The sequence below is a fragment of the Ambystoma mexicanum genome, chromosome 5q, assembly GCF_040938575.1.
Source record: "Ambystoma mexicanum isolate Mex_15411 chromosome 5q, UKY_AmexF1_1, whole genome shotgun sequence".
NCBI lineage: Eukaryota > Metazoa > Chordata > Amphibia > Caudata > Ambystomatidae > Ambystoma > Ambystoma mexicanum.
In genome coordinates, this window is record NC_090933.1 from 634,802,738 (window position 1) to 634,817,712 (window position 14,975).

The 14,975-nt window shown below is 46.1% G+C and overlaps 1 protein-coding gene across 2 annotated transcripts in view; it reads left to right on the top strand.

The window, feature by feature from the left end:
* Window positions 1–14,975, top strand: part of CHD7 (chromodomain helicase DNA binding protein 7) — a 1,412,705-nt gene that overhangs the window by 1,099,266 nt on the left and 298,464 nt on the right. For both annotated transcript variants that reach the window (XM_069621097.1, XM_069621098.1), the window contains exons 18-20: window positions 11,318–11,485; window positions 13,349–13,528; window positions 14,151–14,261. In XM_069621097.1, coding sequence (XP_069477198.1) covers window positions 11,318–11,485; window positions 13,349–13,528; window positions 14,151–14,261 — 459 coding nt within the window. The remainder of the gene's footprint in view (window positions 1–11,317; window positions 11,486–13,348; window positions 13,529–14,150; window positions 14,262–14,975) is intronic.

The window sequence follows — 14,975 nt, forward strand, 5'->3', positions numbered from 1 at the left end:
CAAAGATTTCTGGACTGGAATTCTGCTAGCCCACCGGACAGGATTCAGGGCGCTGGGTTCTTTACTCAGCACGGCACTCTGGACACTGCACGGCCCTCTGGACTGGATCTGACGTGTTGGTTCTGGGTTGCAGCTATCTGGTTACAGCTCTGCTCTACCGGTTTGGAGCTCTGGATTCTAGCGAGAAAGCAGAAACCGCACAGCCGGCTGTTCTTTTTGTTGTGCCCCTTGGAAGTCTGGGGGTAAAATCAAGTTTCAAGATTTTAAAGGCCAAGCTGAGAAGGGTTCAGCTTTGGAATTGGGCCTCTCTGCTTTCAATGTTCTGGAGTCTTGGATATGGGTTTCTCCTGCAAAGTGCTTTGCCAGTAATCAGTTGATGGGTGAATCTGTGTCTCTCTAGGTCCTAAGCTGTCTCTATGTATTTCCCTAAGGGGTGGTTAGGCACAATTATACCAGGTACACCCTCTAGGAATCCTATTGTTTAGGGTCTGTCCTCTCTCCTGATTTGGGAAGGAACTCTGGTGCCATGATGATGCTGTATTTTACAATCCAGGGAGTACCTCCCCTTTGTTTCTGTACAGTAAATCTATTTTTCACATAAAGCATATTTACAATATAACCAACTTGCTAACAATATATATTTACATCACAGATTTAGTAGAGCAAGTATCCGTCCGAGTCCCATCTCACTGAGGGCTTTAGTTCAGATTTGACAGTTTTTCGCGCTTTTGGTTGGTACCCAATGTCAGATTTGTCCACATTTTTCTACATATATGCGCCCGACATCTGGGCATACTCCTGTGAAGTTTCATATTTCAAGCATCATCACAATTGCTACAAAATCCCAATTTCTGTAGTCCTGTCCCTGAACATAGCACAGAATTCAGAGTAGTTTCAAACTGTGAGCAGAATTTTCATGTTAACCTATATTTTACAGATTTTTACACATTTTACACAGTTCTCTGTGAGTCTTTTTCAAAAAGATACTTTCTTGTGGTTTAAGATGCACATCTGTCTGGTCCCGCCACCATGGTTTTGCTGGGCAAAGAGCAATCGAGGCCTCTCTTCCTGCTGGCAGTAGTTTGTTGACACTTGAAGTTGCATTCCCTTTCAGTCCAGGAAGCCTATTGTCTCTCCCCAGAGAAGCAGAGCAAAATTTCCTCCTTTCATTAGCATCTGAGAGTTCCTGGGCAGAGAGCCAAAGGAAGGCACCTTTGTTTGTGGCACGCTGTGTAATTTGCCTTTGAAGTCCTGTGGCTGGCATCAGAGGTTACTTTAACACACTTTGTTTAAAATTGTCTTTGATAAAATAAACTTACATATCAAAATAGGCAAACAGATCTCTAATTCCAGTCTTTTTAAAACACAGAGATTAAATAGTGGCAACCTATATTGCTTTTGATGGCAAGTCACTTCTTTTCAACAGTTCGATTTTAATGCACAAGTTTTAAACTGCCAGTGTAATTACATTACAGCTTTGATATAGGCAGGCGGCGGTACTGCGCCCATATTCTGACAGATTTTTCCAGGCAAGCCCCTTTTATAATGTGGATATTCTTGTGATGAAATCTGCTTCTCCTGACCTTGTGCTTATGGGGATTCCTTAAATAAGGTGACGGTTAACACCCAACAAGGATGTTGGATCTTTTCTGATGTTTGGGAACCATTATTTTGCAATTTCAACAGCCAAGGAAAAACGGATTTTAGAGCACTTCTGGGTTTTCCTGGCAATGAAGCACTGCCTTTTCAGGTAGTTCCATTTCACTCTGTGGGCAGCCCAATGACAGGTTTTGGCAGTGTGGTCTCCTGTTCTACCACTGACTCAGGCAAAGTAGATTGGCAGCCTATTTTTACGGTTTCCCTGCGTACTTCTCAGAGGTTTTTAGCGCACATAGGGATTTTTTGGCGGCCACTCTGTTGTTTCTGGTGAAAGCAGAACATAGTGATGTCGCAGGGCAGGGCCTAGTGGGTCAGTGCATCCCACACTATCGTGGAAGACCGCTTTCCTCGTGGCGATCACATTGCACAGACTGGTCGGGGAGATCCAAGCCCAGTCTTGCAAGCAGCCGTACTTGTCCTTCCACGCTTCAAGGGTGGTACTAAATACACACCCCACCTTTATGCTGACGGTGCCGTCTCAGTTCCACCTCAACAAGCCTTTGGTGTTGCCGGTATTCTTCCCGAATCAGTCGTCGCCAGGGGAGAGGTCCTTGTACTCGCTAGATGTTGCTCGTGCCTTGAAGCTTTGTGGCACGCACAAAAAGCTTTCGGAAAACTTCTCAACTTTGGACCTATAAATCATGGAACGGCCTTGTCGAAGGCTTCCATCTACAGGTGGCTCTCCAGCTGCATCATACACTGTCATTGTGTGGGTAACAGGCCACTGCCAGGCCGGCTGTGAGCCCACTTCACCAGAGCCATCGCAGCAACGACCGTGATTCTCTCTGGTATACCCGTGCTCGACATCTGCAGGGCTGCTACGTGGAGGTCCATGCACACCTTCACAAGGTCCTGCTGCGTCGACAGGGATTCCAGGGGAGTCCTAGGTCAGCCACGCTCTGCTAGGCAACCTGTTCATTTGAGGTGAGTCTGTTCCAGGGGTGGGTTTTGATTGCTTCTGTGTAGCTTTGCTACCTCCCTTGGTTGTGTATATGTATTGCTGTGTAATCGTTATTCATTAGCATGTGAATCCATGCCAGACCGCATGCTGAGAAGGTTCGTTACTTACCTCTATTGTTCTCTAGCATGGGTCTGGCATGGATTCACATGCAAACCCTCCCTCCCCTCTGTAGCTCTTCTTGGTTCATACTGCCACTTCACGTGCTTACCAAATCTGAAGATGGCCACCAGGGGTGGAGCATAGGGAAGAGGACCGTCAATAAGAGTCCCAGCCGACGACAGGGAATACTCATGAGCATGTGAATTCATGCCAGACCCATGCTGGAGAACAATAGTTACATAAGTAACTGAAGCCATGTAGTCACAGGTGATGGGGGACCAGATGACATTCCTGTTAGGCAAGATTGTATGCAGTACCCTTTGGGTACACTACAACACCCTGACCTGGCAATAGGAACCCAACCTTTGGTATACACTTGGACTACACAGGTTGGTAGAATGTTGAGCAGCCAGGCTTATCTCAAGAGGAGTCAATGTGAGCTGTAGGGGAGTTACACAGAGATTCACAGTGACTAGTATTAACATAAACACTTACCCACAAGGTTTCTTGAGTAAACAATTATTCATGTATCAGTCAGTTAGAATAAGCCTTCTTCTGAAGGGAGCAATATAAAAGAAATACACTTCCAAACTACACAAATCGGTGAAGACCCTTTTGGGATGGCCCTCACTCACAACCTACGCCCTCAGGTGACTTCAATAGCTTGGGTGCTGGGGACATTCATATCTTAATGTTTGCAATTAGAATACTCTTAGGACTTGGTCAAAGTAAAAGGTTATTTGAACAAACAAAAGACCGCAAATATTCTTAAGCATGCTAATACTTTTGGATCCCCTAAGCAGAGTCATTCAGTATAACCGGTTAAGCCAAAGTCAATGGGCAAAAGTCTTATATGGGCTGAAGCCCTCCTGGTAGGAAAGTAGAAAATGTCTTTGCACAATGTTTTAGAAGTCTTTGAAGAAAAGAAGAATCAATGTAGGGCCACAAGCTGTTTAAGCTTGTGAGTAGTAGAGGATGCAAGCCTCTCTCTAAAATAAGAGTTAAGTTCTCTCAGACTTTATAGTACCTTTGGATTGAAGAAAAAGTGCAACAGATGACTCCTGTTCCTGTGCAGCTCTGCAGATCTCACTGTTCCTGGGCCTCAGTCGTGGGGACAAGAGGGAGGACTTCTGGGGACTCCTGTACTGCATTGGGACAGTCACTGCTCGCAACCGGCAATCTTTCCAACAAGTGGCACTTTGGTGTTTCAGCTCCTCGCAACTACCGCAAATAGCAACACTGAGGTTTCTGGCTGTTGAGATAGACTTTTCTTGCTTCTGGGGTCCCGCACTCTGTTGAGGGGGGCTCAGGCTCGGTCAGTCCTGCTTCCTGGTAGTTCAGAAGATCTTCCTGGAGCTCTTGGCCAACTTGGAAGCAATGCACACAATCCTGGTGTTCCTCTCCCTGGCGTTTGTTTCCAGCATCAACTTTGTGGAAATGCAACCAGCTCTGAGAGAATGTCCAGGTGGCTTACTTTGGAGTTGTTTGGTCCCACCAACTCAAGGGGAGAAATCATCCTTCCAGGGGCTTCCCTGTCGATAAGAATTTGGCGTTTCAGCACAGCAGCAGGGCTTCACCAGACAAACCAATGGACCAGGAGTTGCCGCAGGCGTCCTCTTCAATTTCTTCTTCGGTTCCTTCGTCCAGCTGTCGACTCTGACTTCCAAGCCAAAAGCCTCCCCTTTTATTCAGTTCTCTCCTATTCATTCCAGCCAACTGTCAGTCACCCAGCAGGGTGGCTGTCCTTGCCGGACAGTCAGCCGGCTAATCACTACAGAGTGCATTTGCGTCTCCTAGGAGACTAAGCACAGGGAGTTTCGGGCACCTCCCTCACTTCCTGCCCCAAACGGGCACCCTGGATCCAGAGGCGGGCTTCACTCGTGAATCCCGCCAAAGGCAAAGCGAACAAAGGGACCAAACCTCGTTTGGTGCACTGAGTAAATCTCTAGAAGGACCTTTCCACAACAAAATGGCGAAAAAAGACCAGGACCATTTTGACAAAAATGGCACCCTTGTGTGCTTTACTGCAGCTGGGAACGCAGCCCGCTGTAAATACACACCACAGTATTTAAAAGGAAACCACTGCCACCAGCCATTCAGTGAGGAAAGGGTAACATAAAATTGTTACATGAGAAGCTAGACAAAGGGGATACTGAGTAACCCCTCCAGCACCCTATTGTAAGATGGTGTGTGCTGGGTCTAGAAAGTTACAATGGTAAGTAAAGTAAATTTCACCTTACTGCTCTTGGAAACAGTTGTTTATCCAAGAGAAGGTATTTAAACCTTTGGGCAATCTGGAAGAATTCCTGTGCCACTGCACTGAAGGTGCTGTGTGACACAATGTAAAAGATGTTAATGTTAAAGGATATTTGTACCACGCACTATCACCACCAGAGTGGTCCCCTGGCGCTCTGGCGGCTCTGAAAAGGGAGAAAGGGTGGGGGTTAGTTGGTGGGAATAAGCTGGAAAAGTGCAAGCGAGCAGTGATGTGCTGTTGGGTCCGTTGGCTGGGCATGGGGTGTTTTACGCTCTGTAGTCGTCGTGTGCTATTGTGCAAGTCCATGTGGGGTTTGTTTTGTTGCAATGTAGTGAAGTTTGTGCGGATTGCTGTATTTAGGCTTGTGGTTGCGTTTGTTAGAGTTTGAGAGGTGTATGCAGAGGGCTGAAGTTGTTAGTGCATTATTCAATTGGCATTGCTGTCCTTGCAATTGTGTCGAGGTGTGATGCCCGCTATCATTCGGAATTTGTCATCCCTCACAGTTTCAGTCAAGTGTGGCACATGCTAACATTCATATCTAGATGCAATGAGGGCTAAAGTTAAGGACGAAATCCAAGTGTGGCACATGCCAGCATTCACATTTCTATCTAGAAGATATGATGCCTATGGAGTTTGTCAGAATCCACAACCAAAAGAAACGCAGTGTTAAAAATCACTTTAAAACACATGAGTGGGGAAAAGGGTCTCACACTCTCCAGGTTACAAAAAATCAAGTCCTCAAAATCCAGCAAAGTTGCTGGGGGGTCTCTAAGGTGGAGGAAATTAACACATTTGAGAGAAATCTCCCTAACGCGTCCGCTCAGGGACTCACCCCGGGATGAGGTGGGGGCCTTTCACACGTTTATGTCCAGAGCGGCCAAGATGTTCATCCTTGCCCCAGAGGAGCAGCAAAAGAGTGTGTGCTGTAACAGTGTAGAGAGCAGTGTAGGAAATCTGTAATTCCCATTCCGCTGTTAAAGATGTCTGGGAAGATGGCCTAGTCACCTTGGCACATCCTGCTACTGCCCTGGCTAAAAAGGAATGGTTCAACAAAAAGTACCAGTCCCCGGAGAGCGTTGCCACCTGCCTCCGCACCCAACCCACACTGTCTCTGCAGCAGCCAGGAAAAGGTTGGCTAACCCATTGTCGCCCCCCTCTGTCCCTCTAGACAAGGAAGGCAACCGCCTTGACGCCTTTGGCAAGAAGGTTCGTCATGACTATCAAGACAGTACATACAATGGCCATACTAGTATGCTACGACCGTGAACTATGATTTAAAAAGGGTACCCTGCTGTAGTTTCTTCCTGAAGACCAGAAATAGGAGGCCATTGCCATCTTCAATGAGCGTGAATGGCATCAGACCATGCCATCACATTCTCAGTGTAGATCAGATACTGAGTTTCACCAGCTAAGGAATGGAGTGGTTCTACGCAGACCGGGTTGGGTGAAGGCCACAGACTTTAGACCCGATGCCAAGTCCACAGTCGCTGATATGCCCTTTGACGGATCTGCCCTTTTTGGAAAAAAAGTGGATGAGGCCCTGCAGTCCATCAAAACGGACACTGAAACCGCTCGCTCCTTGGTCACCCTGCAGCAAAGGTGCCAGTCCTTTTGTTCCGGCAAAGGGCGCTATGACAGGACTTCAAGCGATAACCGCTGAACATACCAGTCCTCTTCTTAAAAGACCCATACTCATTGGGGACCAATACAGAAGGAACTCTCAATCCTACAGGGGTTCACAGCGGTGTCGTGGCTCCTCTCAATCCAGGGGCTGATCCAGCAAACAGACATGACCAGCCCAGGACCAGGTCCCCCCGCTTAAGCACTCATCCCAACCAACGAATGGGTGCTATCCCTCCTCCAGCAGGGCCACTCGGAGTTCGTAGACTATCCACCGGACATTCCTCCCACACACAAACTAGAAATAATGCGACACCTCTTGTTGCAGGAAATGCAAGCTCTACAACTAAAGGGCGCAGTGGAGAAGGTTGCAAAGGGCGAAGTGGGGACAGGCCTGCTACTTCCTGGTAAGGAAAAAAATCACTGCACGCAAGTCATGTGGTTGGAGGCCCAAACAAGATCTAAGGGTGCTCAACTTCCTCAAGACACAATTGTTCTGCAACATGTGTTGTCCCAACTGCAAAAAAGATTTCTTGGCATCCCTCGACCTTGAGAAAGCCTATTTTCACATCCCTATTCTCTGCTCACACCGGCGCTACCTACATTTTGTGGTGGCAGGAGTGCACTATCAGTTCATGGCCATTCCATGCAGCCTGCGGTCTACTCTGTGGGTGTTAGCCAAATGCCTGGCACCAGTGATGGCGCACCTGCGGCAGAGGGGCATCCACATCTACCTGTATCTAGACGACTGGTTGGTGAGAGCCCCCTCCTATCTGCTGGCAGAGGCCAACACTGCAACCTCCATTCAGTATTTACAACGACTGGGTTTATCCATCAACTTCACCAAGTCGTGTGTGGCCCAATCGCAGCAGGCACTCTATCTCTGAGCACGACTCGGCACCGGCACTACGAGGCCCCTGGGACGAAAGGGTGGCAGCTCTTCTGAAAAAGGTGCACTACCTCCGCAGTGCCCAAGGGACAGTAGTCCGCAACTACAAATCCCTGCTGGGGATGCTGTCGTCATGCATCCTGTTGACCAACTGCCGGCTACACATGAGGCCGGTACAGGAATTCCTGGATACCTGTTGAATCCAAGCGTCTGGGAGCTGGTACGACCGTCTTGCACTAACACCGGCTATCAGTCAGTCTTCGCTTCAGGTTGCTGGACCATCAGGCTACCGTCACGACAAATGCTTCACTGGAGGGCTGGGGCACCCACTGTTTGGACCAACACACCAGGGGCCGTTGGTCGGAGGAAGAAAAGAGCCAGCACATCAACCTGTTGGAGATATGGGCGATATTATGGGCCCTGAAGTCCTTCCTCCCCCTCCTGACGGGGAAGGTGGTTCGGATTTACACCAACAACACAACATCAATGTTTTATGTTTGCAAGCCGGTAGGGACGAGGTCCCCACAGCTTTCCAGGGAGGCCCAAGCTCTGTGGCACTAGGTTCTACAGCACGGCATATATCTCATACCCCTTCACCTCCCAGGGATTGAGAAACTCTGGCAGACTCTCTCAGCAGGGAGTTACACTCTTGTCATGAGTGGGAGCTGCACACCTATTAACTTTGCCTGTTTCAGATGTGGGATACTCCAGAAATCGACCTTTTTGCTACCTACGACAAGTCACTGCAAGGCCTTACACAGCCATTTCCCCAATCCGGAGAGCCTGGTTGACGCCATTGCGTTACCATGGGATGGGGCATTTCCGTATGCATTTCCCCCGATTCGTCTAGAGTCCTTCACACCTTCAGACTGTATTGTTGCAAACTGATATTCGTGGCCCCTGCGTGGCCGAGCTAGTTTTGGTACTCGGACCTCCTTGCCCTCGTCAGTGGCGCCGATAAAGCTGCGCCCAAACCAATCACTCCCGTCCAGGAACCAGGGGGCAATGCTGCTCCACGACCGAGCCCTTCTCAGACAGCCTGGCTCCTGTGTTCTTAGAATTTGGGGCTCTGTCCAGGAGGTCCTAGCAAGAGCTCTGTCCACATTGAAGTGCTACAAAAGCAAGTAGAAGGTGCCGTTTTCTTTTTTGTTGAGAAAAAAAAAAAGCAAGTGGAAACGTTTTCAACTGTGGTGCAGGAACTATCGACTGCGACCTCAAACCATTTGGCCAGAAGACCTGTTGTCACTAGCCCAGTCTGGCGTGACACATTATTCCATTAAGCTGCACCTGGCGGCAATCTCCAGGTACAACCACTCCACAAGGGTGCCCTCCTTGTGGTCCTATCGGCTAGTGAAGGAGTTCCTGCGTGTGCTGTTCCGATCTTTTCCACCTGTACGTCGCCCTGCTCCAGCATGGGGGCTAAATGTGCTACTTGCAATACTCATGAGGCCACTCTTCAGGCTTATACACCAAGCATCCATTAAACACCTTTCTTGGAAAACTGTGTTCGTGATGGCCATCACATTGGCCAGGCAAGTGGGTGAGATCCAGGCATTTTTCATTCAAGCTGCCCTACTCGACTTTCCACAAGGATAAGGCTTTTCTGCATACTAACCCAACCTTTATGCCAAAGGCGCCATCCTCTTTCCATATTAATCAGCAGGTGGTTTTGCCAGTATGTTTTGGCACACTGTCACCAGTGGAGCTTACCCTGCACACGCTGGATGTTGTGAGCATCCTCAAGTACCATGTGACACGTACAAAGTATTTCCGTACAACGGATCAGCTGTTCGTTTCATTTGGACTTTCAGGGCATGGGAAGTCTCCAAGTCCTCCATTTCAAGATGGATTGCAGCCTGCATATTTTTCTGCCATCAACAGGCCAGCAGGCCCCAGGCGCACTCCACCAGAGCAGTGGCTACAACTACTGCTTTTCTTTCCGGAATCCCGCTGTCCGACATCTGCCGTGCAGTCACATGGAGATCTGTGCATACATTCACCAGGTTCTACTGTGTCAACAGATTCTACATAACAGTCTAGAGTCAGCCAATCAGTTCTGAGGAAACATTTTGCTTGAGGTTAGTAGGTCTCCAGTGGTAAGTTGTGCTGGGAACTTGCCTCCACCCTTTAATACTGCTTTGTAATCTATTCACAGCATGTGAATCTGGAGTTACTCACCTGTAACTCTGTTTCTCCAGCATTGGTATCTTTTTATAGATTCACATGCGACCCTCCCATCTACCCCGCATGGCTCGTCTTTTGGCTGTTACTGCCACTCATGTGCGCTTGCTGAAATCTGAAGATGGCCTACAGGGGAGGAGCTTAGGGAGGTGTTCCTATTGGCTATGGGCAGTATGATCCAAAATGACTGTAATAGAGCATAAAAGTGAAAAAGTTTTCAGTTTAAGTGTAAACTGCTGTTACCGAGGATTCCCAGCCTGACGGGGAATATTCACAGCATGTGAATGTATGAAAGATACCAATGCTGGAGAAACGGAGTTACAGGTAAGTAATTCCTTCTCCAGCATTGGATCTTTCATATATTCACATGCTGTGAATAGATTACAAAACAGTATTAAAGGGTGGAGGAAAGCTCCCTGCAAAACTTACCTCTGGAGACCTAATAACTTGAATCATAGTTATAGGTAACTAACTTATTCCTATGCTATAGTTCGCAAAAATCTGTCCAGTGGCTCTAAATGCCTTTCTCCGATAAAGATAATTTAAAAAAGCCATCTTCACATCAAAGGTGTGAAGGGATCTTTCTTTCCGGTGAGGAGGGATTTGGGAAAATGGAGATCAAAAGATGGTTTGATTAATATGAAAATACTAGGCCACCACTTGATTATGAAAATGTATGGCGCTTCTGCACACAGGTCTTGGATCTCACAAACCCTTATAGCCTAAGTGATTGCTACAACAAAGTCTACTTTCCAGTTCAAATTCTGGAGCTCTGATTTGTGCGTAGGTCAAAATGGGAGCCCATCAACTTTGAAAGGACAGCACGCAGCAACCACGTTGTAGAGTCTCTAAATGGGGGGGGGGGGCTAACATTTCTTTAAGCCCTCTTAAAACTCTTAGCAATGGTTATGTAAAAAGCTGTAATGGCAAAAAGGTGTACATTTATCGAAGAACTCTAAGCCAATAACAGCCAAATATATGAGTTAAGGAAGTGCAGCATCATAGTGGCAGGATACTGCATCAATCCCTCTTGTGGCACCAGAGAAAGATATTTTATTTAAAGGTATAGGGAAACTGGTTAAATGGATTCTGGCCTCCTGGGGCACTTTCATGCCATCTTCCGGGAGGTTCAGGTGGCTGGACTGCATGATAGCAGGAGCCATGCTGTCCAGTTGAAACAAGCAGGCAGTATCTGGTTACCTTGCAGAGGGAGGCAAGTACCTTTTTTCAGTAATGTGAAGGGCAGTGATGTTCGGCTCTGTCTGCATTTTTTAAGCATTAATCAATAAGTGCATCCTCCTTTTTAAAGGGTGCTGTTTTTTGCTTGAATTCTGATATCTGAGCTCCCCTCTCCCAGTGGTTTTGGCTGCACATTTACTTTTCCAACTAGTTGTGATGCAGGGGAGGGCAAGGGCTGCAAGTAATGAAATTGCAACTAAGCTGTTGGGGGTTCAGGTAACATTTACAAACAAACCGTATTGCATCAGCCAGAGTTTCGGGTCACCAGATATACTTCATAGCATCATAGAACCGTAATGCATGGCTACACAATATCTGGTCTAGTTATACATTCATCACAAATGAAATGTACAATTTGTTAAACTTGGATTGACATTAATCGTCGCTTTCAAATCATCTTTTTTTCATACAGGCTCAAGCTCGATGCCACAGAATAGGACAGAGCAAATCTGTGAAAATCTATAGGTTGATAACCAGAAACTCATATGAAAGGGAAATGTTTGACAAGGCCAGTTTAAAGCTTGGGCTCGATAAAGCTGTCCTACAATCCATGAGCGGGAGAGAGAGTGCTACAAATGGGGTAAGGATTGAACTTTGCAATGCAGATATAAACTTGTACTTCTGTGCTTTTTGTGGATTGCCAGGTTTACATATGCTGTATGGTATGAAAAAAGGCCCAATATGTCCAAATCGAATGTATTCTTAAATTTACAAGTACAAATTAAAGAGTAGCTGACAGTTATGTTCAGCGATTGATTGAGTTAAGATGATCTATTTTGTTTCTTTTTTGTCATAGTGGAATATCTTTGTTCTGTAACTCGCACATGAAAAGAATGAGGAATAACTTGAGTATAGGAGCACCTATTGTTAAGGAGCTTTAGAACACTCACACTTGGGAAACAGGCCTCCAGCTCTTAGTATAGGCCTGAACCATACACGTTTTGGTGCTAGCAATGGCTGAGCAGCCAAGCCTATTTTAGGAGGAAGAAGGGGGCTGTAAGTGGTACAAGAGTATACACATAGGCCAAAGAGACACAGACGAAAGTCTCACAGGACCTTAGGAGTGAAGAAGCAAATGCAGCACCATGCCCCCATGATGCAGCAGACCTGGTCACCGGATTCTTGGCCAGGTAGATGAAAGAAGGGAGTGGATCTTGCAGCAGCAGCCGAGTGAAGAGGCTCCACACAAAGGATTATACGAGCTTCTGTGATTTTTGGTGCCATTTCAAGACACCAGTGAGGAACGATTACTGCCTGGTCGATTCATCTCGTTTTCTTGGTCCAGCACTTTGAGGGGGCTTCAAGGAGTGGAATCTTGCCTCTGGAGGTATGGAAAGAGTCCACTAAAAGATTCCATCTTCGGAAGATGATGGACTGCACAGTGGCCAGGGTCCCGGTCACAGCTCGTCATGGGATGGCTCGAAAATGCAGATCGTCAATCTGATTGGACCCCCCAGTCTAAGGGAGAGAATCATTTTCGGGGCTCTCCTGACGCTTGGAAGAAGAGGTTGGACCCCTGCAGTTACTCGGCGGGCATTTCCGGTCATCTGGAAGTGGCTATAGACATCTCTCCTTCCTCCTCATCGGTTCTTCTGTCCAGGATCCATGCATTTTATTCAGGAACCCAGCCAATTGGCACCGATGCATCATTCAAACTCTGGGTGGTGGGCCATCCCCTGTTTCCTGTCCTCAGATTCACATCGAAGACAAAAGTCCAACTAGGACCTCTCACACCCCACTCAGTGCAGCAGGATGACGACCAAGAAGTGACAAGCAAACCAGAAATGATGAAAAAAGAGCTGTCGCCATTTTGGGTGACCCTTCAGTGCACTAGCATGGCTGTAAGTAAAGCCTAGGTGAATAAACCCAGTGCCACCAGGCATTCAGATTAGCTTGTCACTGCAACCAAAAAGGTACAGGAGCAGTGAGAAAGGTGATACAATGTAGCCCCTCAGCACTCCACATAAGGTGGGGTGTGCTGATACCACAATAGGAAAAGATACGAAGGATACAAATAATCCCTCATAACAGAAAATAAAAAATGTATTCCCAAGTCTACCATTAACACTGCACAGAGTGCTAGTGATGCAAAAGTCAAGACAGATGCCATAAAACTTAAAGGAAAGTATCAAGAAAAATGTATGAAAAGAAATAATATGCTTGGAGTCTGAAATGTAGAGGATATTGTGCATAAAAATCTACCCTGAAAACATAAATCTACCCTGAAAATCTATCCTAAGACCTACAGACTTGAGAATGTTAGCCTCCCTGTGTGCCCAACGTTAGTCTGTTAAATAGTTTAATGTTTTCTCATTAGTATTGCCTGTGAAATATACATTTTTCAACCAAAATGTGTTCCCAATTTTTGCTACTTGCAGTGTCTTGAAGGTGATTCTAAATGATCAAATCCCTTTTTCTGTGCTTTTTCTATGGTAAATTCAAGGTTCAGCAGCTTTCCAAAAAAGAGATTGAAGATCTTCTGCGTAAAGGAGCCTATGGTGCTCTCATGGATGAGGAAGATGAAGGATCGAAGTTCTGTGAGGAGGACATTGATCAGATTCTTCTGAGGCGGACTCATACTATTACCATAGAGTCTGAGGGGAAGGGCTCTACGTTTGCGAAGGTGAGTAAAAGTGACAATCCTTTAATCATTTATGCTTCACAAACTAAGGGCAATGTAATGTTCAGGTTTTTTTTTTTTTAGCAACATCTCGTGTTTATTCCCAATTACTTGTTGACCAGTCTAATCAAAGCCTACTCTAATGCATGGATGGAGGGTTTCTCAAGAATGAGAATTTACAGCAAGATTTTAGCACAATCGCTGAGCGCCTACCGTGCCATGCGACTCTTCACTCATGACCAGAAGAAAGCTTTTTCTTGTAGTTGTAGCCCCACTCGGAAAGTGTCTTCAATGTAATGGTGTATGCATTTCTTCAAAAGAAATTTGTTTAAAATGATTGCTTTCAGAAGAAAAAATATTATTCTCATACATATTTAGGGTAATTTTACAACTTGCCACAAGACAAATGTTCTGCACAGGTTTAGTCCTTTCCAGTTCACTGAGGCTTTGTAGCATTGATACTTTCCAATTGTAAATAAGGTTTGATTTACCAGAATTAATTTTATATGCAGAGGGCATATAAAAAACCAACAGGCCTTAATCATCTGCTCAGGTCATACTTGTGTGTACTACATTTGTAGAATCCTAAACCTGTTTCCTTGTTCTTGAATTTGCTATCCTCCAGGCGAGCTTTGTGTCATCTGGGAACAGAACTGACATTTCACTGGATGATCCCAATTTCTGGCAGAAGTGGGCTAAGAAAGCAGAGTTGGACATGGATGCCTTACGTGGAAGGGTGAGGGGCATATTTAAGAAGCCGAACTGTAAGGTTGTTCTGTAGAGGTCTTCATAAGAGCACAATGTTTTTATTATGTTAAGATTCATTTGTAGAGTGTTCAGTGCCATTGGTATAACTGTGTACTGCTGTAGATTGTAATCAGACAATTTATAATAGACATTTCATTTAATACTTAACACTTGCATGAGGACATTACATCTTGACATTTCCTAGCCAATGAGACTGCATGTAGTATATTGCACATTCTCACTGCAATGGCTTGAGCTGCCCCACATCAAAGAAAACTGCCAGGCTGGAGAGTGTCAACAATGCAAGGCTCATGAAGCATTCCAATCTTAAATTAATTTTGCATGGCTATCTGCGTGAGACAAGAGTTTCGCTCCGCACTGGCGGTGTAATTCATCCACATTATTCAGCTTGTTTTCCCCAAAACTGGGGTTCAAGTAAAGGACCGCAGTACAGCCTGAAAGACCTGTGGTGGAAACACCTGTCGGCTCTGTCAATCCTATTAAATATTGATTTATTTCTCATCAATTGGACATGCAGAGTGTGGTGTACTTGTTGAGTTGTTGGTCTTTTGGATTCCTTGGCCATGGGATCATGCTGGACACAACTACCCGTTGCAGTCACACTCGGTTCATAATTCAGTTGTAATCCAATAATCTTTTATTTCTTTCATAATAGTCATAGAACTGACCAGTGCTTTGGGTC